This window comes from Panulirus ornatus, chromosome 3, assembly GCF_036320965.1.
Source record: "Panulirus ornatus isolate Po-2019 chromosome 3, ASM3632096v1, whole genome shotgun sequence".
NCBI lineage: Eukaryota > Metazoa > Arthropoda > Malacostraca > Decapoda > Palinuridae > Panulirus > Panulirus ornatus.
In genome coordinates, this window is record NC_092226.1 from 45,422,042 (window position 1) to 45,446,563 (window position 24,522).

Sequence of the window (24,522 nt, forward strand, 5' to 3'; positions counted from 1 at the left end):
CAGACTCACTGCCTTGCCGGCTTTCATCTTTCGCAAAGCTTTCACTACCTCTTCTCTGTTTACCAAATCATTCTCCCTGACCCTCTCACTTGGCACACTACCTCGACCAAAACACCCTATATCTGCCACTCTGTCATATGTCTGTGTATATATATATATATATATATATATATATATATATATATTATCCCTGGGGATAGGGGAGAAAGAATACTTCCCACGTATTCCCTGCGTGTCGTAGAAGGCGACTAAAAGGGGAGGGAGCGGGTGGCTGGAAATCCTCCCCTCTCGTTTTTTTTTTAATTTTCCAAAAGAAGGAACAGAGAAGGGGGCCAGGTGAGGATTTTCCCTCTAAGGCCCAGTCCTCTGTTCTTAACGCTACCTCGCAAATGCGGGAAATGGCGAATCGTATGAAAAAAAAAAAAATATATATATATGTGTGTGTGTGTATATCCTCTTTATCAATCTTTCCTCACTCATTCTCTCCATGTGACCAAACCATTTCAAAACACCCTCTTCTGCTCTCTCACCCACACTCTTTTTATTACTACACGTCTCTCTTACCCTTTCAGTACTTATTGATCAAACCACCTCACACTGCATATTGTCCTCAAACATCTCATTTCCAGCACATCTACCCTCCTCTACACAACTCTATCTATAGCTCACACCTCGCAACCATATAACATTGTTGGAACCACTATTCCTTCAAACATACCCATTTTTGCTTTCCGAGATAATGTTCTCGACTTCCAAACATTCTTCAAGGCTCCCAGAATTTTCGCCCCCTCCCCCACCCTATGATCCACTTCCGCTTCCATGGTTCCATCCGCTGCCAAATCCACTCCCAGATATCTAAAACACTTTACTTCCTCCAGTTTTTCTCCATTCAAAGTTACCTCCCAATTGACTTGACCCTCAACCCTACTGTACCTAATAACCTTGCTCTTATTCACATTTACTCTTAACTTTCTTCTTTCACACACTTTACCAAACTCAGTCACCGGCTTCTGCAGTTTCTCACATGAATCAGCCACCAGCGCTGCATCATCAGCGAACAACAACTGACTCACTTCCCAAGCTCTCTCATCCAGAACAGACTGCATACTTGCCCCTCTTTCCAAAACTCTTGCATTCACCTCCCTAACAACCCCATCCATAAGCAAATTAAACAACCATGGAGACATCACACACCCCTGCCGCAAACCTACATTCACTGAGAACCAATCACTTTCCCCTCCTCCTACACGTACACATGCCTTACATCCTCGATAAAAACTTTTCACTGCTTCTAACAACTTGCCTCCCACACCATATATTCTTATTACCTTCCACAGAGCATCTCTATCAACTCTATCATATGCCTTCTCCAGATCCATAAATGCTACATACAAATCCATTTGCTTTTCTAAGTATTTCTCACATACATTCTTCAAAGCAAACACCTGATCCACACATCCTCTACCACTTCTGAAACCACACTGCTCTTCCCCAGTCTGATGCTCTGTACATGCCTTCACCCTCTCAATCAATACCCTCCCATATAATTTACCAGGAATACTCAACAAACTTATACCTCTGTAATTTGAGCACTCACTCTTATCCCCTTTGCCTTTGTACAATGGCACTATGCAAGCATTCCGCCAATCCTCAGGCACCTCACCATGAATCATACATACATTAAATAACCTTACCAACCAGTCAACAATACAGTCACCCCATTTTTTAATAAATTCCACTGCAATACCATCCAAACCTGCTGCCTTGCCGGCTTTCATCTTCCGCAGAACTTTTACTACCTCTTCTCTGTTTACCAAATCATTTTCCCAAACCCTCTCACTTTGCATTCCACCTCGACCAAAACACCCTTTATCTGCCACTCTATCATCAAACACATTCAACAAACCTTCAAAATACTCACTCCATCTCCTTCTCACATCACCACTACTTTTTATCACGTTAAAATTAGCCCCCTTCACTGAAGTTCCCATTTGCTTCCTTGTCTCACGCACTTTATTTACCTCCTTCCAGAACATCTTTTTATTCTCCCTAAAATTTAATGATATTCTCTCACCCCAACTCTCATTTGCCCTCTTTTTCACCTCTTGCACCTTTCTCTTGACCTCCTGTCTCTTTCTTTTATACATCTCCCACTCATTTGCATTATTTCCCTGCAAGAATCATCCAAATGCCTCTCTCTTCTCTTTCACCAATAATCTTACTTCTTCATCCCACCACTCACTACCCTTTCTAATCAACCCATCTCCCACACTTATGCTACAAGCATCTTTTGTGCAAGCCATCACTGCTTCCCTAAATACATCCCATTCCTCCCCCACTCCCCTTACCTCCTTTGTTCTCACCTTTTTCCATTCTGTACTCAGTCTCTCCTGGTACTTCCTCACACAAGTCTCCTTCCCAAGCTCACTTACTCTCACCACCCTCTTCACCCCAACATTCTCTCTTCTTTTCTGAAACCCCATACAAATCTTCACCTTTGCCTCCACAAGATAATGATCAGACATCCCTCCAGTTGCTTCTCTCAGCACATTAACATCCAAAAGTCTCTCTTTCTCGCGCCTGTCAATTAACACGTAATCCAATAATGCTTTCTGGCCATCTCTCCTACTTACATACGTATACATATGTATATCTTGCTTTTTAAACCAGGTATTCCCAATCACCAGTCCTTTTTCAGCACATAAATCTACAAGCTCTTCACCATTTCCATTTACAACACTGAACACCCCATGTATACCAATTATTCCTTCAACTGCCACATTACTCACCTTTGCATTCAAATCACCCATCACTATAACTTGGTCTTGTGCATCAAAACCACTAACACACTCATTCAGCTGCTCCCAGAACACTTGCCTCTCATGATCTTTCCTCTCATGCCCAGGTGCATTTGCACCAATAATCACCCATCTCTCTCCATCAACTTTCAGTTTTACCCATATTAATCTAGAATTTACTTTCTTACATCCTATCACATACTCCCACCACTCCTGTTTCAGGAGTAGTGCTACTCCTTCCCTTGCTCTTGTCCTCTCACTAACCCCTGACTTTACTCCCAAGACATTCCCAAACCACTCTTCCCCTTTACCCTTGAGCTTCGTTTCACTGAGAGCCAAAACATCCAGGTTCCTTTCCTCAAACATACTACTTATCTCTCCTTTTTTCACATCTTGGTTACATCCACACACATTTAGACACACCAATCTGAGCCTTCGAGGAGGATGAGCACTCCCTGCGTGACTCCTTCTTCTGTTTCCCATATTAGAAAGTTATAATACAAGGAGGGGAGGGTTTCTGGCCCCCCGCTCCTGTCCCCTCTAGTCGCCTTCTACAACAAGTGGGGAAAGAAATGAATAATAATGGTAAATATACTGTTTAGAAAATTATTGATTTGAAAGGAAGGAAGAAATACTTTATGGATGTATTTTGGTGTAATATGTATTAAATGTGCATTATTAAGATACCTAATATATTGATGAGTGAGATTTTGAGCATAAAATTGTCTAATAGCAGGTTTTTTTATCATAGTACAGTATAGCTTGCATAGTTAAACAGAGTTTGTGTGAGTGGGGACACTAAATGTTTAGAACTTTTTTGACATGAATTGTCAGAATATGAATGTGTGTGTGAAAATCTCAGAAAATGCCAAACGATGGTGAGGTTGTGGGATACCAAAGCCTGTGTTGTGTTGAAAATTATATGATTGCAGATTAGGGTGCAATTATTTCCATCTACAAATTATTATGATTTTTTTGTTATATTAGGTTACCAACAGAAGTGAAACTGAATTGGGGCCTGGACTGTAAAGCAAAAGCTGCAGAACCCACTGGCTTCAACATATCCTACTGTATTATAGATGAGAATATGGACACCTGCCCTTCAGAAAGTGGTTAGTAAATACTAATCTATTCATGTACTTTTCTGACTGTAATTTCTGAAATTAATGTAGATTATATTTCTGGCTTTTGGGTGTTCCCCAGTGTGATGAATTATGTTCTTTTGATGATGTCATGGAGGACAAAAATGTGAAGTTACTGAATTAGAGGTTCCCCATACAGTATCTTACTGTTTGGTATTGGAAAAATTTTATATACTTATATACTTACTTCCTGTCTCACGCATCCCTTCTATTTATATAAGGCTCTTTCAGCTCTCAGGAAACCAGCCAGGTGTATTAGTTGGGAGCATGGGTTACAAAGTGTTGTGATGTTACAGATGTTGTATACATGTCTATTTGAAGAGTTTGCAGGGTAATTAAGTAGTAAGCTCAGTGCCTTCATTATGGTAGTTACATCATGGACTTCAAGAGTTTTGAGGTATGTTGAAATATTAGTAGTGTTGTAGGGATAAAAGATGTCTTGAGAGGAGACAGGAAAGTGTGACTTCTTATGAATGTATGTTTGATTGATCTGAATTTAAGAATAAGTTGGGAGGATGGTTGTTTAGTGCTTCTTGGGTTATTTCAGTGCATTTCTGTTATGTCAGAGTTACATTTATTAAGGGTGGGGGATCTTTGAATAGACTTCATTAAATTGGGAGGCAGGGTTAACTTTTTATTTCTACTTGTGGTGATTAGTTATGTAGTGGTTTGGGTGGGAGGGATCTATTGCTGTTGCATAGAATTGAGTGCCAAGCATGTTATGATGGGATTGCATTAGGAGGAATATTTGTTTCATTGTGTCGGCAGCTAGTGATTGTTCTGAGTGCACTATTTTTTGTGTTTTGCAGCTTTATTGTATTTATGTTTAAGAGGGTGAAAGATCAGACAGGTTAGGGATAGTATAAAATGGAGTGGATGAACTGTATGTTTGATTGATCTGAATTTAAGAATAAGTTGGGAGGATGGTTGTTTAGTGCTTCTTGGGTTATTTCAGTGCATTTCTGTTATGTCAGAGTTACATTTATTAATGGTGGGGGATCTTTGAATAGACGTTATTGAATTGGGAGGCAGGGGTTAACTTTTTATTTCTACTTGTGGTGATTAGTTATGTAGTGGTTTGGGTGGGAGGGATCTATTGCTGTTGCATAGAATTGAGTGACAAGCATGTTATGATGGGATTGCATTAGGAGGAATATTTGTTTCATTGTGTCGGCAGCTAGTGATTGTTATGAGTGCACTATTTTTTGTGTTTTGCAGCTTTATTGTATTTATGTTTAAGAGGGTGAAAGATCAGACAGGTTAGGGATAGTATAAAATGGAGTGGATGAACTGTATGTACACGATGTTAAGGGATTCTTTTTCTTGTTCAATTCTTGTCTCAGGTAGTCTTCTAAGTGCATTTAATTTGTGTGTTGCCTTTATGTTGATGTTATGGGCGTAGGGAGTGAATATCAGGTAATTACCTCGAGTGGGTAAATACCTACTTGTAATTACCTATGTGTATTGTACAGGGAAGGAGCTTTACATTCATGGGGCCTTGTCTCTTGAACATTTTCATTTATCAAACTCTTAGATGTATGTGTGGTGTCTGTATTGATCATGTCTTCGGTCACTTGTTCCATTCATCCATAACTTTTGTACTTTAAAAGTACTTATTTATATCTTTTGTAAGTTTCTTTCTTAATTTCATTCTGTGTCCTTTGTTTGCTTTAGCTGGACATCTCTCAAAGAACTGTTAACTGTCCACTTTAATATTTTTTGAAAAATTTAAAGGTTATGATCGGGTTTCCCTCACTCTTTCTACCAAGATGGGCAAATTTAAAGCCTTTCCTTAAAACTTGGTTCTTTTGGCTCATGTACCATCTTTGTTGATTCTTTAGGTGTGGTTAACTAACATGAGGAGCATATTCTAATTTTAGCTTTACATAGAACATGAGGCAGGAAGGCACCACTTTTGGTGTATATACAATCGTTTGTCCGTCAACGTATTTGTCACACCATTGGAATCATGTGAGATTAACGTTCATGCTACCCCCCCTGAGATGAGGTTGGAACACAAGTAAAAACACTAAAGATTTAGAGTGTGTGTGTCTTTTAACATCCATGTGGCCAATGCAGCCAGGCACCCTACCAGGGTTTGAATCCCTCTGTTGGTGTATGTTGTGTTATAAATAATATTTTCATTATCCATGCTTGTCTGTGTGAAGATAAGATTTAGTAATGAGGGTGAATCATGCCTTTTCATCTGAGTGTGTTCTCTGACATGCTGGAAAAGGAATATTTTCTGTGCATAATCTAAGTTGTGTTTCCTAGATTCCCTGTCACTTTGAGAATCCAAATCCTTCCATTCTGTCTCCTTATAATTGAAATCCCTTATTATCAGTACTTGTACTTGACCTACTCTGAGAAGTGTATGTTTTACTGCTTCATGTACCATCCTGATTGTTCCTTCATTGTTTGTTAAGAATCTTTGATGAATTATATATCATCAACACCACTATGCATTTCTTTTCTGCGATTACCCATTCTCTTATGTATCATCTTTATGGGGCATCTACCACTATTACCTGAAATTTATAGTTATCTCTTATTAGGAGAGTCATACCTTCTTTGTTGTATTTGATGCCTAGAATGCTAGTTTTCTTTCAGTGAGTGATAGTACTTTTAAGATGAGTGGAGGATGTGAGTTAGACTCATGTGTCTGGAGTGAAAAGAGTGATTGAAGACTTCTGTGGAGATGTAGACATTTGGTTCTGGATGAGCTATAATTCCAGTTGTATAATGTAGTGCTTTATCCCTGGGGATAGGGGAGAAAGAATACTTCCCACGTATTCCCTGCATGTCGTAGAAGGCGACTAAAAGGGGAGGGAGCGGGTGGCTGGAAATCCTCCCCTTTCTTGTTTTTTTTTTTAATTTTCCAAAAGAAGGAACAGAGAAGGGGGTCAGGTGAGGATATTCCCTCTAAGGCCCAGTTCTCTGTTCTTAACGCTACCTCGCTAACACGGGAAATGGCAAATAGTATAAAAAAAAAAAAAAAAAAAAGATAATGTAGTGCTGTATGTTTGTTGTTGCTACTGTTGTGTTGGTATGTTGTGATATGATTGTGAGGTTGTCTGCATATGGTAGGGCCTTCATGTTGTGGTTTGCTTGAGATAGTGTGAGGACATGTAGGAAGAGGTTTTTAGAGGGTCGAACAAAAGAACTGCTCCTTGTGGAACTCCACTGTGGAATATAAATGTTGTAGAGGTGAAGCCTTTGTGAGTCACTCTGCCATGGCAGCTACCCGTGAAATTGGCCAACCACTTTTTGTCTTTGTTGGAGGGTAGTCAAGTATCTTTTGTGTGAGGATTTGTTGGGGTACAGTGTCTAATGCTTTGTTGATGTCTGTTACCATAAATTCTGTGCATTTAGGTTATGCTGTGTCCTCACACAGCATATTGTGTTGTGGTGGAGTTTTTGAGTCTGGGGCCATGCTATGCAGATGACCGTGGGATGTTTTATTTGATTCATTTGTGGGTCAGTTTTTCACAGAGTTTGGAGTATTGGATAGAAATGATATAGGATGTAAAAGGACTGGTGAGTTAGATGATTTAGAGGGTTTTAGGATTAGTATTATGTTGGCAAGTTTCTAGTTGTAAGGGATTTTGTTGTGTAGCCAATAGTGATTAAAGGTACCTGTAAATGCTGTGATTGCAAATGTGACAAAGTGCTTAAAAGTTTAAGTTTGATATGCTGTCAGGGCTTGTAGCATGAGATTTGCTGAAAGTTTTTATTATGTTGTTTGTATCAGTGGTAGTGAAGGGTAGTTGAACAATTTTGCATCTGGATGGACTTGAGTGTAGGTTTTTCATGACTTTCCTGTTTCAGTTTTTTGTTGATTTATGTCTTGATTTTTGAGTAGTGTCTCATGAGTGAGTTTGTGTGTTTGGGAGAAGGAATGTCATTGGAATGGGTCTGGAGTGCTTTATGAGTTGGGGTGGATTGATGCAGTAAATATGGATCTTCTTTAATGTGTGCCAGACACTCAAGGTGTCTTTCAATCCATCCTTCCATCTCCTTGGTAACCCCTTTTTCCTTGCTCCCTCCACTTCTGATGTGTATACTCTCCTAGTCATCCTCTCCTTATGTCCAAAGCATTTATGCACACCCTCTTCAACTATGTCAACCTGCACACCCTCTTGAACATGTCAACCATACTTCTTGCACTGCCATGCCTCTCTCTTACCATGTGAATCCATATTTGATCAACTCACGTCGTCACACATTCTCAAGCATGTTATTTTCAACACAACCCTTTTCTCTACATATTTTTATAAGCTTACACTTTACACCCATACAATACCAACAGGGCTACCATGCCACCAGATTTACCCATCTTGGCCTTTAAAGACAGTCACTTCTCTTTCCACACTTTTCTAAATGTGCTCAGGATCTTTTCATGTTCTCCTACCCTGTGGCTAACCTCAGTTCCCAAAGTTCCATTTGATGTCATATCTGCTTCTAGCTATCTAATGCACTCCCCTTCTTTTAAGTTTTCTCCCTTCAAACTCAAATGACTTGTCTGTTTTCATTGCTAAACCTAATGCCCATCCCCCTTTCCTTTTGTTTGAATCCCCATCCCTGACTGTGCCACCATAAGGGGATATGTGTGTGTGTGTGTGTGTGTGTGTGTCCCCCGCTCTCTCTCTCTCTCTCTCTCTCTCTCTCTCTCTCTCTCTCTCTCTCTCTCTCTCTCTCTCTCTCTCTCCTCTCTCTCCTCTCTCTCTCTCCTCTCTCCCTCTCTCTCTCTCCTCTCTCTCTCTCCTCTCTCTCTCTCTCTCTCTCTCTCTCTCTCTCTCTCTCTCTCTCTCTCTCCTCTCTCTCCTCTCTCTCTCCTCTCTCCTCTCTCTCTCTCTCTCTCTCTCTCTCTCTCTCTCTCTCTCTCTCTCTCTCTCTCTCTCTCTCTCTCTCTCTCCAGAAAACTATCTCAGTGGGATGGAACAAAGGATGGTTGTCAGAGAAGTCTTTTCCAAATGGACTGAGGTTACCGACAGAGTGCCACAGAGTTTGGTTATGGGACCATTGATCTTCTTGACCTATCTCAATGACTTGCTTAAAGAAATGAAATCTGAACTGAAAATGCTGAAGTTTCAAAAAATGGTGGAAGATGGCCCATTCAGACAATACGCAATAGGAACAGTAACTGTAAGGAAGAAGAGCATACTGGTGTTATTAGTACATAATTCGCCAAAAATTGTAATGAACTACGACAAATATATAACTATAACAGTGGAGAAACATTCAAGATTGTACTTGAAACAGTGATACCTCATTTAAGAGATTGTAAAGTACTGGTTATGGGAGATTTCAATCATAAAAAGTTAGGCTAAGGGAATTTGAATTATCTTGGTGACAGGGAGTCATGGACACAAGTTTTTAAGAGTGATTATAGGGAAGTTTCCTGTACCAACATGGAGCACTTGAGGTTGATAAGGACTGATAAACTACCATTGCTAGACCTTATCTTCACTCATTCTGACTTGGATATTGAGAACATTATATATGATACGCAAGTTGGAAGAAGTGATCAGGTAATGCTCAAATTTAGATGAAGGAGGACTCTAAAAGAGTAAGGATGAGACAGGAAATAAAGAGGAGATATAATCATGTAAGCTACACAGACCTCAACAGTTTCTATGGTAATGTAGATTGGGAAATGGAATTCAGAAGCCAGGAACCAGGGTTTTGTGGTGGGAGGCTTTGTGAAACTTACAGTGGTGCCGAGACATGGGTACTTCAAGCATTAAATATAGAGGGAATGGTAAGAAAGAGGAAACAGTGGTTTGATAGACACATGCCGTAAAGAACAGGAGCTTTGAGATGTGCATTGGTGAAGATATAGAAGGTTCTCTAGCTAGCTAGCATATGTAAGGTGTAAGAGAGCACTGAACAAGTATAAATGGATGAGAAAAGAGGGACAAAGAAGCTGAAAATCCAAAACTATTCCATAGATTCAATTGGAGGCAGTTGTCAGTTCAGGAGCAGCTAATCAGGTTAAGGAATTCTGAGAGAAACATTGTTGAGGATGATGTAAAGATAAGTGAGGAACGAAAAAGTAAGTTTAAAAGTGTCTTCATTGTGGAAGATGCTGTAGCCCCAGCATCAGTGAAGTAGGATGGGGTTGAGATTTTGGAAATCATTGAGATGCATAGAAAATTCATTAATAGTAATCAAGAGATGACCTATACAAGGCTACAGTCCTGATGATGTTTCACCATATATGCTAAAGAGGTCTGCAGATATGCTTCATAGACCACTTGAATTACTGTTTAAAGTGTCACTGGAGAGAGGCATAGTGCCAAGAAACATAAAAGGGCAAACATCGTACCTGTGTATTAGAAACGAGACTGGAAACAAGTTGTTGAACTACTGACTGGTCTCACCAATGAGTGTGGTGTGGAAATTCTGGAAAAGAGTATTGAAAAGCAGATGAATGATTTTCTGTTGTGAAATTTCCTAAGAGAGAGACGGCAAGGTTTTAGAGTTTTACGAGATAGTTAGCTCAGTCTTAGACAAAAGGGAAGGCTGGGTGGACTGTTTGTATCTGAACTGCAGAGTGCAGTGGACAGTGTACCACAAAAGAAAATTATTATGAATCTGGATCACTAATCAGCAATAAGGGGGAAACTCCTTAGTTGTTGGGTAGAAGATTATCTCAGTGGGAGGGAACAAAGGATGCATGTCAGAGGAGCCTTTTCCATATGGGTTGAGGTGACCAGTGGTGTGCTGCAAGGTTCAGTTTTGGGACCACTTCTGTTCTTAATCTTTATTAATGACTTGCTTGAAGGTATAGAATCCTACATAGATATGTTTCCCAAGAGGGAAGTGAAAAGTGAGGGGTTTGCATCAGCTTACAAGAGGACCTAAACAGGCTCAAAGTTGGTCTGAAATGTGCTTGATGAAATTCAGTTCTGGGAAATGTGAAGTAAATTAGGATGGTACAGATCAGAAGATGGCCTCAATATGAGTATTACCTATCAGGAAATAAGCTTCAAGATTCTTTGTGTGAGAGGGATATGGGAGTTGATATCATCCCTAACCTGTTGCCAGAGTCCCATAAGAGGAGAATATCTAAGGGGACAACCTGTCTGCTTGCAAATATGAGAATAATTCAAGTATATTGATATAGAATTTCAGGAAGATATTCATATCCTGCATAAGGCCAAAATGAGAACATGGCTCTCATTTTTGTCACAACACCTAAAGAAGCCAAAAAAGATCAGTACCATGTTCACCCCCTTTATTAAGAAAGTCAGTTGCAGTCCTATCCACCTAGCTCCTTACCTGCACATCATCCTACAGAAGGCTTTCAGCACCTCATTTCTTTTTGCCATACCACTGGCTTTGACTCTTCACTTTAAATACCTCCATGTCCAAAACATCCCACATCTGCAACTCTATCATTGAATGCATTCAACAATACTTGAAAGTACCCATTTCACTTAATTTCTCTCTGTTACCACTTCCACGCTTTTACATATTAGTGATGTTCATACTTAATCTCAATATTTTTCTTACTCTATGAACTTCCTGACTCTCATTCATCCCAATTCTTATCTGCCCACTTTTTTAGCCCATACAACCTCTTCTTCACACCCTCCTTTTCACTTTGTGCCTCTTCCTCTTGCACATCTCCAAGTCTTTGCTCTCCATCCCTGCAGGAAATGCCTTTACAACATCTTTTCTTTTCCATTAGCAACATAACTTCCTCATCCCACCAATTCATTTCTCTCCTGTCCTTCTATGTTCTGCATGCTACACACTTTTCTCTAACATGTAAACAATACTTCCTAAATTACCTCCCATTCTTCACGAATAGCGAAAGCTTCATTTACTGTCACCTTTTGCCTTCTTTGTTTTCCCTTTACTTAAACCTCTTTTGCAAGCTCTTTTAACCATCCTCTTCCCACCCATATCATTCCCTCTTATCCAAAAGCTTCAACAAATCTTCACCCTCACCTCCATCAAGCAGTGAATAGACATCTCACCAACTGCCCCTCTCAGCATCTTCATGTTCTAAAGTTTTTCTTTTGCACAACCAAGTGTTAGTACATAATCCATTGATACCCATTTTACACCATCCAATACTCAACTACCTATACTTGTATATGTACCTGTTTTCATAACAGGGATTCCCTATCATTATCCCTTTGTCAGCACACAAATCTATAAGCTGTTCACCATTTTCACTCTCATCATTGGGTACCTCATTTCCCCCATTTATGCCATAATATGTCAAATTACCCTTTCTTTTGTTCATATCACCCCTCACTAATACCAGATCCTTCACATTAGAATTGCTGACACACTCACTTAGATCCTACCTCATCTCTCTTTCTTGCTCCTCTTATTTCCAGATACATAAAGCACAGTTGATTACCCACCTGTCATAATCTACTTTCATTTTTACCCACATCAGTGTATGCCTTACTTATGCATTTTCACACATTCCCACAACCTACTCTTCAGCAGAAGTGCTGCCTCTTCGTTAGCTCCTACCCTCACTGTAACTTGAGACTTTTTCCCCAAGACATTCCCAAACCAAAGTTTCCCCTTCCCATTTATCTTTCACTCAGACCTAGAGCATCCAGGCTCCTCTCTTTAAATATACTACTTATATCTCCCTTCTTTTCATGCATGCACAAATGTGTGTGCACACAAACAAACAAACAAATATTTATCCTGGAATGACTCTTAATAGACTGCATCCCAGAAAACTAGATTCCCCAGAAAACTTGCAATTTTTTGTTAATATTTATTACAAAAAAATCCAGAATGTTATCAGACAACCAGAATAGTTTTTGGTCTTTAGCTTTTTGCTAAGGTTTCTTCCTTACCATGGTATTCATAACCATGTTTTTAGATATCTTGTTTTTAGATATAGTGGCTTGAAGTAATATTTACATTTTACTATATCTGCCATGAAGTTTTGAGTATCCAGTATTTTTATGTCGAGTAAAATACATCGTTCCAATTCACTCTATTCCTTGCATGCCTTTCACCCTCCTGCATGCCTTTCAGCCTCCTGCATGGTCAGGCCCCGATCACTCAGAATCTTTTTCACTCCATCTTTCCACCTCCAATTTGGTGTCCCACTTCTCCTCGTTCCCTCCACCTCTGACACATATATCCTCTTGGTCAATCTTTCCTCGCTCATTCTCTTCATGTGACCAAACCATTTCAAAACACCCTCTTCTGCTCTCTCAATCATACTCTTTTTGTTTCCACACATCTCTCTTACCCTATTATTACTTACTCGCTCAAACCACCTCACACCACATATTGTCCTCAAATATCTTATTTCCAGCACATCCACCCTCCTCCGTACAACTCTATCCATAGCCCACGACTCACAACCATACAGCATTGTTGGAACCACTATTCCTTCAAACATACTCATTTTTGCTTTCCGAGATAATGTTCTCGACTTCCAAACTTTCTTCAAAGGCTCCCAGAACTTTCGCCCCCTCCCCCATCGTATGATTCACTTCCGCTTCCATGGTTCCATCCGCTGCCAGATCCACTCCCAGATATCTAAAACACTTTACTTCCTCCAGTTTTTCTCCATTCAAACTTCAACCCTACTGTACTTAATAACCTTGGTCTTATTCACATTTACTCTCAACTTTCTTCTTTCACACACTTTACCAAACTCAGTCACCAGCTTTTGCAGTTTCTCACATGAATCAGCCACCAGCACTGTATCATCAGCAAACAACAACTGATTCACATCCCAAGCTCTCTCATCCACAACAGACTTCATACTTGCTCCTCTTTCCAAAACTCTTGCATTTACCTGCCTAACATCCCCATCCATAAACAAATTAAGCAACCATGGAGACATCACACACCCCTGCCGCAAACCTACATTCACTGAGAACCAATCACTTTCCTCTCTTCCTACACGTACACATGCCTTACATCCTCGATAAAAACTTTTCACTTCTTCTAACAGCTTGCCTCTCACACCATATATTCATAATACCTTCCACAGAGCATCTCTATCAACTCCATCATATGCCTTCTCCAGATCCATAAATGCTACATACAAATCCATTTGCTTTTGTGGAAAGGGAGCTGTGGTTTCGGTGCATTATTACATAACAGCTAGAGACTGTGTGTGAACGAATGGGGCATTTGTTGTCTTTTCCTAGCGCTACCTCGCACACTTGAGTGGGGGAGGGGGTTGTTATTCCATGTGTGGCGAGGTGGCGATGGGAATGAATAAAGGCAGACAGTATGAATTATGTACATGTGTATATATGTATATGTCTGTGTGTGAATATATATGTATAAATTTAGATGTATAGGTATGTATATTTGCGTGTGTGGACATGTATGTATACACATGTGTATGTGAGTGGGTTGAGCCGTTCTTTCGTCTGTTTCCTTGCGCTACCTCGCTAACGCGAGAGACAGCGACAAAGCCAAATAAAATGTCACTGTATGTGTGGTTGCAGGTGCTTCATGGTGGTATTAGTAACTGGTGCAGATGATTGGGGAGGATCCATACTCTTCCACTAATGATGGGGATGATATATCAAAATGAATTTTTATCTTTCAGTACAAACACATGAAAAAAGAAATACACCTAAATCTCATGACAATAGGATTCAGAGTTCTTGGTTTCCTGTACAGTATTTTTAGATTCATCTCTTTTGTTTACAACCAGTGTTTTGCTTCTGTGAAATAGAATTGCAGTTTAGCATGAAAGCAATCTCCTATGGTCTCTTTTACAAGAAAGCTGCCAGACATGGCATCCACTCAGTTCATATCAGTAGAACAAGCAAACATATCATTCCACACACATTTTATTGACATTTTATTGTTCAGTTAAGTTTCTATGTATTTATGGTTACTTTTTTATGCTGATACATGGTGTTGGTGGTGTAATGGTGGTGATGGGTGTAATGATGGTATTAAGGTGATGGTGTGATGATGGTGGTTGTGTAATGGTGGTGGCTATGGTGGTAGTGGTGGCAATGGTGGTGGAATTGTTGATGTAATTGATGTTTATGGTGATAGCGGTCATCATGGATATCTTGTGTTAGTGATGGTAATGAGAACTTGTGTTGATGTTAGAGGAGGTATCCCACCAACTTGCTAAAGGTGGTTATACTGTATTGTACAAACTGATAGTTTATTTAGATACATACATAAGAGAAATACACCTAAAACTCAAGATGTAAAGATTCAAGGTACCTGGTTCCCTTTGCACTGTTTCAAAGCATTTTGTATACCACCAACATTGTACCTATCTGTAAAATAAGAGTATAGGATACTTGAAAATAGTGCTCATTAGAAAGAAAGAGATGTCATCTCCTCTCTTTTTATGAGAGGACTGTCAAACATGACATTAACTACCAGTCTTACCTATCCGTTCCTTATTGGTGACCTCTGAATTACCCACACCCTCCTGCCCTCAGTTAATTTTCTATATATTTTTTCTTACTTTAGAATGCTGTAAAAAATGCTTTTGATACATGGGAGTGGTCTTAATAGTGGATAAAACCATGTGGTCTGAATTCTTACTTTAGAATGCTGTAAAAAATGCTTTTGATACATGGGAGTGGTCTTAATAGTGGATAAAACCATGTGGGGTGAAATGAATCATAGGGTGGGAGAGGAGGCAGATGTCCTCGGTGCAATAAGAATCAATTGATGGGAAGGTCAGTTAAGGAAAGGAAGGGTATCTTTGAAGGTATAGTATCCCCAACAGTATTTTATGGTTTTGTCCTGAATGCAAAGGAATGAAAGAGGGTGGATGTGTTGGCAATGAAAGGCCTGAGGACAGTTTGTGGTGTGAAGTGGGTTGATTGGATAAGGAATGACAGGGTAAGAGAGAATTGTGATAGAAATTGCTGTATAATTGAGATCCAACAAGGATGTTCTGAAATGGTTCAGGCATATGTAGAGGATGAGCAAAAAAAAAGTGTCTAAGAAGATCTTTGTATCAGAATTAAAGGGAGGATAGGGGAAGGAGAGACCAAGAAGGAGATGAAGGGATGGATGGACTGAAAGAGACTTTCAGATACTTAGTTCTGAATATTCAGGAAGGTGAGAGGCATGCATGGTGCAGAATGAATTAGACAGATCAGTGTGATTTACAGTGCTGTCAGTGAGTTTAAGCAGGGAATATGAAACAGCCAAGGTTTTCTTTGGAATGTTCGAATTGGCTTGGCTGTGGAAGGTCGACTGCAGTTCTGGTGTATTATACATGGTACCTACTGATTGGATGTGTGAAAATGAGGCTGGTGTCCATCTGTTCCTGACACTAAATATCTTAAGCAGGAGGAGCAGTTGTATATATAAGGGACCATATTAACATATGTTTAGCCATGTAAATGTATATCTGTGTATCCTGAACTTATGTTGAATGATTTGAATTTTTTGTGTGACTTCATTTTTTTCTTCAGAAATGATGCATGAAGAAGTCTCAGATGAAACTGCTGATGAACACTTGATAAGAAACCTACACCCATTTACAAATTACAGTTTCAACATTGCAATCCTTACTGATAATGGACCTAGCACGTGGAGCAGTTCTGTACAAGTGCAAACAAAACCCGACAGTAAGTTAACTTATGCTCTTTTTTGAAATTCCCTTGGATGTCAACCAGTGGTATTGATATACTCAATAGTCATCTTATTTTTACTGTGAATGAATTGGGTATTTTTTGAATTTTTGGTATTTTTGATAATTATTTTTCAAGGCAGATAGTCACTCTGTGTATGTGTGTCTTTTAGCTGCTTTTTGCACGGATTGGATCCATGGTAAATGATAATTCCATACAGAGTTATGGCACCTTATAAGTGATTGTTAACAAATTCTTAGAAAGAAACATGATTGAAACAGATGCTTGCTATCTTAAAATCCTCCGTCACTATGTAAAGTAGATGCATTTCATACCGGACTACCCAGATTGTCAACAACTGCTTTTTGTCTATGATTGGTTGTTACTATTAGATGTTTTGGAAGATTCTTTGGCAGGGTTGGGTCATAGGTATTGTTAGGAATATGTTTGTGTAGGACTTGACTGTTGCATGAGATTCATACAGGCATTTTCTTAATATTGGTTGACAACTTTTTTTTTTCCATTGGCAGCCCATTGTAATTTTTCATATCTTTATCTATTATACTTTGTCGCTGTCTCCCACATTAGCCAGGTAGAGCAAGGAAACAGACGAAAGAATGGCCCAACCCACCCATATACACACGCATGCATGTCCACACATGCACATATACATACCTATACATTTCATCGTATACATATATATGTATATATACACAGACATATACATATATGCAGATGTACACAATTCATACTTACTGCCTTTATTCATTCCCAACGCCACCCTGCCGCACATGAAATGACAACCCAGTCTCCCTGCACGTGTGCAAGGTAGCGCTAGAAAAAGACAACAAAGGCCACATTCGTTCACACTCACTCTCTAGCTGTCATGTATAGTGCTCCGAAACCGCAGCTTCCTTTCCACATCCAAGCTCCACAAAACTTTCCATGGCTTACCCCAGATGCTTCACATGCCCAGGTTCAATCCAATGACAGCATGTCAACCCCGGTATACCACATCGTTCCAATTCACTCTGATCCTTGTACACCTTTCACGCTCCTGAATGTTCAGGCCCCGATTGCTCAAAATCTTTTTCATTCCATCCTTCCACCTCCAGTTTGGTCTCCCATTTCTCCTTGTTCCCTCCACCTCTGACGCATATATCCTCGTTGTCAATCTTTCCTCACTCATTCTCTCCATGTGACCAAACCATTTCAATGCACCCTCTTCTGCTCTCTCAACCACACTCTTTACTACAACACATCTCTCTTACTCTTTCATTACTTACTAGATCAAACTACCTCATTGTCCTCAAACATGTCATTTCCAACACATCCACCCTCCTTTGCACAACCCTATCAGGGCCTGAACATGCAGGAGAGTGAAATGTGTGCAAGGAATAGAGTGGATTGGAACAACGTGGTATACCGGGGTGGGTGTGCAGTCAATGGATTGAACCAGGGCATGTGAAGTGTCTGGGGTAAACCATGGAAAGTATTGCGGGGCCTGGATGTGGAAAGGGAGCTGTGGTTTCGGTGCATTACACATGACAGCTAGAGACTTGAGGGTGAACAAATGTACCTTTTGTCATTTCCTAGCGCTACCTCGCGGGGCATGGGGGGAGGGGTATTTCATGTGTGACGGGGTGGCGATAGAAATGGATGAAGGCAGCAAGTATGAATATGTACATGTATATATATGTATATGGCTGTGCAAGTATATGTATGTATACGTTGAAATGTATAGGTATGTATATGTGCGGGTGTGGGTTTATATGTATATACATGTATATGTGGGTGGGTTGGGCCATTCTTTTGTCTGTTTACTTGTGCTGCCTTGCTGATGCGGGAGACAGCGACAAAATGAAATAAAGATAAATAAAAATATATATATATATATATATATATATATATATATATATATATATATATATATATATATATATATATATATATATATATATATATATATATATATATATTTTTTTTTTTTTTTTTTTTTTTTTTTTTTTTTTTTTTTCAAACTATTCGCCATTTCCCGCGTTAGCGAGGTAGCGTTAAGAACAGAGAACTGGGCCATTGAGGGAATATCCTCACCTGGCCCCCTTCTCTGTTCCTTCTTTTGGAAAATTAAAAAAAAATTGAGAGGGGAGGATTTCCAGCCCCCCTGCTCCCTTCCCTTTTAGTCGCCTTCTACAACACGCAGGGAATACGTGGGAAGTATTCTTTCTCCCCTATCCCCAGGGATAGTATATATATATATATATTTTTTTTTTTTTTTTTTTTATACTTTGTCGCTGTCTCCCGCGTTTGCGAGGTAGCGCAAGGAAACAGACGAAAGAAATGGCCCAACCCCCCCCATACACATGTACATACACACGTCCACACACGCAAATATACATACCTACACAGCTTTCCATGGTTTACCCCGGACGCTTCACATGCCCTGATTCAATCCACTGACAGCACGTCAACCCCTGTATACCACATCGCTCCAATTCACTCTATTCCTTGCCCTCCTTTCACCCTCCTGCATGTTCAGGCCCCGATCACCCTGCATTTGGACGATTTTTGCAGGGAAAAAATGCAACTGAGTGGGAGAAGTATAAAAGAAAGAGACAGGAGGTCAAGAGAAAGGTGCAAGAGGTGAAAAAAAGGGCAAATGAGAGTTGGGGTGAGAGACTATCAGTAAATTTTAGGGAGAATAAAAAGATGTTCTGGAAGGAGGTAAATAGGGTGCGTAAGACAAGGGAGCAAATGGGAACTTCAGTGAAGGGCGTAAATGGGGAGGTGATAACAAGTAGTGGTGATGTGAGGAGATGGAATGAGTATTTTGAAGGTTTGTTGAATGTGTCTGATGACAGAGTGGCAGATATAGGGTGTTTGGGTCGAGGTGGTGTGCAAAGTGAGAGGGTTAGGGAAAATGATTTGGTAAACAGAGAAGAGGTAGTAAAAGCTTTGCGGAAGATGAAAGCCGGCAAGGCAGCAGGTTTGGATGGTATTGCAGTGGAATTTATTAAAAAAGGGGGTGACGGTATTGTTGACTGGTTGGTAAGGTTATTTAATGTATGTATGACTCATGGTGAGGTGCCTGAGGATTGGCGGAATGCGTGCATAGTGCCATTGTACAAAGGCAAAGGGGATAAGAGTGAGTGCTCAAATTACAGAGGTATAAGTTTGTTGAGTATTCCTGGTAAATTATATGGGAGGGTATTGATTGAGAGGGTGAAGGCATGTACAGAGCATCAGATTGGGGAAGAGCAGTGTGGTTTCAGAAGTGGTAGAGGATGTGTGGATCAGGTGTTTGCTTTGAAGAATGTATGTGAGAAATACTTAGAAAAGCAAATGGATTTGTATATATATATATATATATATATATATATATATATATATATATATATATATATATATATATTCAAACTCACCCCCATACACATGTATATACATACGTCCACACACGCAAATATACATACCTACACAGCTTTCCATGGTTTACCCCAGACGCTTCACATGCCTTGATTCAATCCACTGACAGCATGTCAACCCTGGTATACCACATCGCTCCAATTCACTCTATTCCTTGCCCTCCTTTCACCCTCCTGCATGTGCAGGCCCCGATCACACAAAATCTTTTTCACTCCATCTTTCCACCTCCAATTTGGTCTCCCTCTTTTCCTCGTTCCCTCCACCTCCGACACATATATTCTCTTGGTCAATCTTTCCTCACTCATTCTCTCCATGTGCCCGAACTTTTCAAAACACCCTCTTCTGCTCTCTCAACCACGCTCTTTTTATTTCCACACATCTCTCTTACCCTTCCGTTACTTACTCGATCAAACCACCTCACACCACACATTGTCCTCAAACATCTCATTTCCAGCACATCCATCCTCCTGCGCACAACTCTATCCATAGCCCACGCCTCGCAACCATACAACATTGTTGGAACCACTATTCCTTCAAACATACCCATTTTTGCTTTCCGAGATAATGTTCTCGACTTCCACACATTCTTCAAGGCTCCCAGAATTTTCGCCCCCTCCCCCACCCTATGATCCACTTCCGCTTCCATGGTTCCATCCGCTGCCAGATCCACTCCCAGATATCTAAAACACTTCACTTCATCCAGTTTTTCTCCATTCAAACTCACCTCCCAATTGACTTGACCCTCAACCCTACTGTACCTAATAACCTTGCTCTTATTCACATTTACTCTTAACTTTCTTCTTTCACACACTTTACCAAACTCAGTCACCAGCTTCTGCAGTTTCTCACATGAATCAGCCACCAGCGCTGTATCATCAGCGAACAACAACTGACTCACTTCCCAAGCTCTCTCATCCCCAACAGACTTCATACTTGCCCCTCTTTCCAAAACTCTTGCATTCACCTCCCTAACAACCCCATCCATAAACAAATTAAACAACCATGGAGACATCACACACCCCTGCCGCAAACCTACATTCACTGAGAACCAATCACTTTCCTCTCTTCCTACATGTACATATGCCTTACATCCTCGATAAAAACTTTTCACTGCTTCTAACAACTTACCTCCCACACCATATATTCTTAATACCTTCCACAGAGCATCTCTATCAACTCTATCATATGCCTTCTCCAGATCCATAAATGCTACATACAAATCCATTTGCTTTTCTAAGTATTTCTCACATACATTCTTCAAAGCAAACACCTGATCCACACATCCTCTACCACTTCTGAAACCACACTGCTCTTCCCCAATCTGATGCTCTGTACATGCCTTCACCCTCTCAATCAATATCCTCCCATATAATTTACCAGGAATACTCAACAAACTTATACCTCTGTAATTTGAGCACTCACTCTTATCCCCTTTGCAAAGGGGATATATATATATATATATATATATATACACAGTTACACCACCAAATTTCCGGCAACTGATAGTTTGGCACCTCCTTTAGTCCGAACAGAATTACTTGAGGAACTTGAAATTACCACGGCCACGAAACTAGTTTACTGAGCGGCCATAGATGGCGTTGTGTGTAGGGTGCTCTTATTTATATTTTTTATACTGCACTTGTTGATGGTAATACTGCAATTCTGTGAGATTCTTAGCTTTTTTCGCTGGAATTTAACCCTACCTATGGCTTCGAAGACATATGAGAGTGTCAAACATAACCACCAGTCCATATCAATCCAACACAAAGTATAACTATCGAAGAAAATGGACCGTGGTGTTTTGGTGTGTAAGCTGTGTGACACTTACAGTATTGGTCCAGCAAAATGGTTAATCCAGCAAGGCTTTGGAACAAAGAGTGCCGGAAAATCGATGGTGTACCTGTATACATGTCTGATCATTATCTTGTGGAGGCAAAGGTGAAGATTTGTGGAGGTTTCCTGAAAAGAAGAGAGAACGTAAGGGTGAAGAGAGTGGTAAGAGTAAGTGAGCTTGGAAAGAAGACTTGTGTGAGAAAGTACCTGGAGAGATTGAGTGCAGAATGGAAAAAGGTGAGAGCAAATGACGTAAGGGGAGTGGGGGAGGAAGGGGATGTATTTAGGGAAGCAGTGATGGCATGCACAAATGATGCTTGTAGCATGAGAAAGGTGGGAGGAGGGTAGATTAGATAGGGTAGTGAGTGGTGGGATGAAGAAGTAAGATTGTTAGTGAAAGAGAAGAGAGAGGCATTTGGATGATTTTTGCAGGGAAATAGTGCAAATGAGTGGGAGATGTATAAAAGAAAGAGGCAGGAGGTCAAGAGAAAGGTGCAAGAGATGAAAAAGAAGGCAAATGAGAGTTAGGGTGAGAGATGATCATTAAATTTTAGGGAGATAAAAAGATGTTTTGGAAGGAGATAAATGAAGTGCGTAAGACAAGAGAGCAAATGAGAACATCAGTGGAGGGGGCTAATGGGGAGGTAATAACAATTAGTGGTGAAGTGAGAAGGAGATGAAGAGAGTATTTTGAAGGTTTGTTGAAAGAGTAACAGATATAGTGTTTTGGTCGAGGTGATGTGTGAAATAAGAGGGTCAGGGAGAATGGTTTGGCAAACAGACAAGAGGTAGTGAAAGCTTTGCAGAAGATGAAAGCCGGCAAGGCGGCAGGTTTCAATGGTTATGCAGTTGGACTTTTTAAAAAAGGGGATGACGGTGTTGTTGACTGGTTGGTAAGGATATTCAGTGTATGTATGGTTCATGGTGAAGTGCCTGGATTGGTAGAATGCATGCGTAGTGCCATTGCACAAAGACAAAGGGGAGAAAGGTGAATGTTCTAAGTACAGAGGTATAAGTTTGTTGGAGTATTCCTGGGAAATTATATGGGAGGGTATTTATTGAGAGGGTAAAGGGCATGTACAGAGCATCAGATTGGAGAGGAGCAGTGTGGTTTCAGAAGTGGTAAAGGATGTGTGGATCAGTTGTTTGCTTCGAAAAATGCATGTGAGAAATATGTAGAAAAACATGGATTTGTATGTAGCATTTAATGGATGTGGAGAAGGCATGTGATAGGGTTGATAGAGATGCTTTGTGGAAGGTATTAAGAATACATAGTGTGGGAGGAAGGTTGCTAGAAGCAGTGAAAAGTTTTTACCAAGGATGTAAGGCATGTGTACGTTTAGGAAGAGAGGAAAGTGATTGGTTCCCAGTGAATGTCGGTTTGTGGTAGGGGTGCATGATGTCTCCGTGGTTGTTTAATTTGTTTATGGATGGGTTGGTTAGGGAGGTGAATACAAGAGTTTTGGAGAGGGGCAAGTATGCAGTTTGTTCTTGATGAGAGGGCTTGGGAAGTGAGTCAGTTGTTGTTTGCTGATGATACAATTTTGGTGGCTGATTTGGGTGAGAAACTGCAAAAGCTGTTGACTGAGTTTGGTAAAGTGTGTGAAAAGAGAAACTTGAGAGTAAATGTGCATAAGAGCAAGGTTATTAGGTTGAGTAGGGTTGAGGGACAAATTGTTTGGAAAGTAAGTTTGAATGCAGAAAAACTGGAGGAAGTGAAGTATTTTAGATCTGGGGGTGGATTTAGCAGTGGATGGTACCATGGAAGCAGAAGCGAGTCACAGGGTGGGGGATGGGGCAAAGGTTCTGGGAGCATTAAAGAATGCGTGGAATGCGAGAACATTATCTCGGAGAGCAAAGATGGGTATGTTTGAAAGAATAGTGGTTCCAACAATGTTATATGGTTACAAGTACAAGGCATGGGCTATAGATAGGGTTGTGCAGATGAGGGTGAATGTGTCAGAAATTAAATGTTTACAGACAACAAGTGGTGTGAGGTGGTTTGATTGAGTAAGTAATGAAAGGGTAAGACAGATGTTGGCAATAAAAAGAGTGTGGTTTAGAGAGCAGAAAAGGGTGTATTGAAATGGTTTGGTCACATGGAGAGAATGAGCGAAGAAAGATTGACAAAAAGGATATATTTGTCAGAGGCAGAGGAAACAGGGAGAAGTGGGAGACCAAAGTGGAGGTGGAAGGATAGAGTGAAAAAGATTTTGAGCGATCATAGCCTAAACATACAGGAGGGTGAAAGGCGTGCAAGGAATAGAGTGAATTGGAACGATGTGGTATACCGTGGTCAACGTGCTGTCAATGAATTGAACTAGGGCATGTGAAGCATCTGGGGTAAAACATGGAAAGTTTTGTGGGGCCTGGATGTGGAAAGGGAACTGGTATCAGTGCATTACACATGATAGCTAGAGACTGAGTGTGAATGAAAGTAGTCTTTGTTGTTTTTTCCTAGCGCTACCTCGCGCGCACATGGGGAAGGGGGGTGCCATTTCATGCGTGATGGGGTGGCAGTGGGAATGGATGAAGGCACCATGTATGAATATGTACATGTGTATATATGTATATGTCTGTGTATGTATATGTATGTATACGTTGAAATGTATAGGTGAGTATATGTGTGTGTGTGTGTGGGCTTTTTGTATATACCTGTGCATGTGGGTAGGTTGGGCCATTCTTTCATTTGTTTCCTTGTGCTATCTCGCTAATGCGGGAGACAGCAACAAATGAAGTTGGGTAGAGACA

At 40.3% G+C, this 24,522-nt stretch overlaps 1 protein-coding gene across 1 annotated transcript in view; it reads left to right on the forward strand.

Annotated features, from left to right (window-relative positions):
• The window catches only part of LOC139762511 (uncharacterized), an 854,543-nt gene that overhangs the window by 529,389 nt on the left and 300,632 nt on the right, over positions 1–24,522 (forward strand). Inside the window, exons 16-17 of the mRNA XM_071687495.1 lie at positions 3,786–3,910; positions 16,357–16,512. Coding sequence (XP_071543596.1) covers positions 3,786–3,910; positions 16,357–16,512 — 281 coding nt within the window. The remainder of the gene's footprint in view (positions 1–3,785; positions 3,911–16,356; positions 16,513–24,522) is intronic.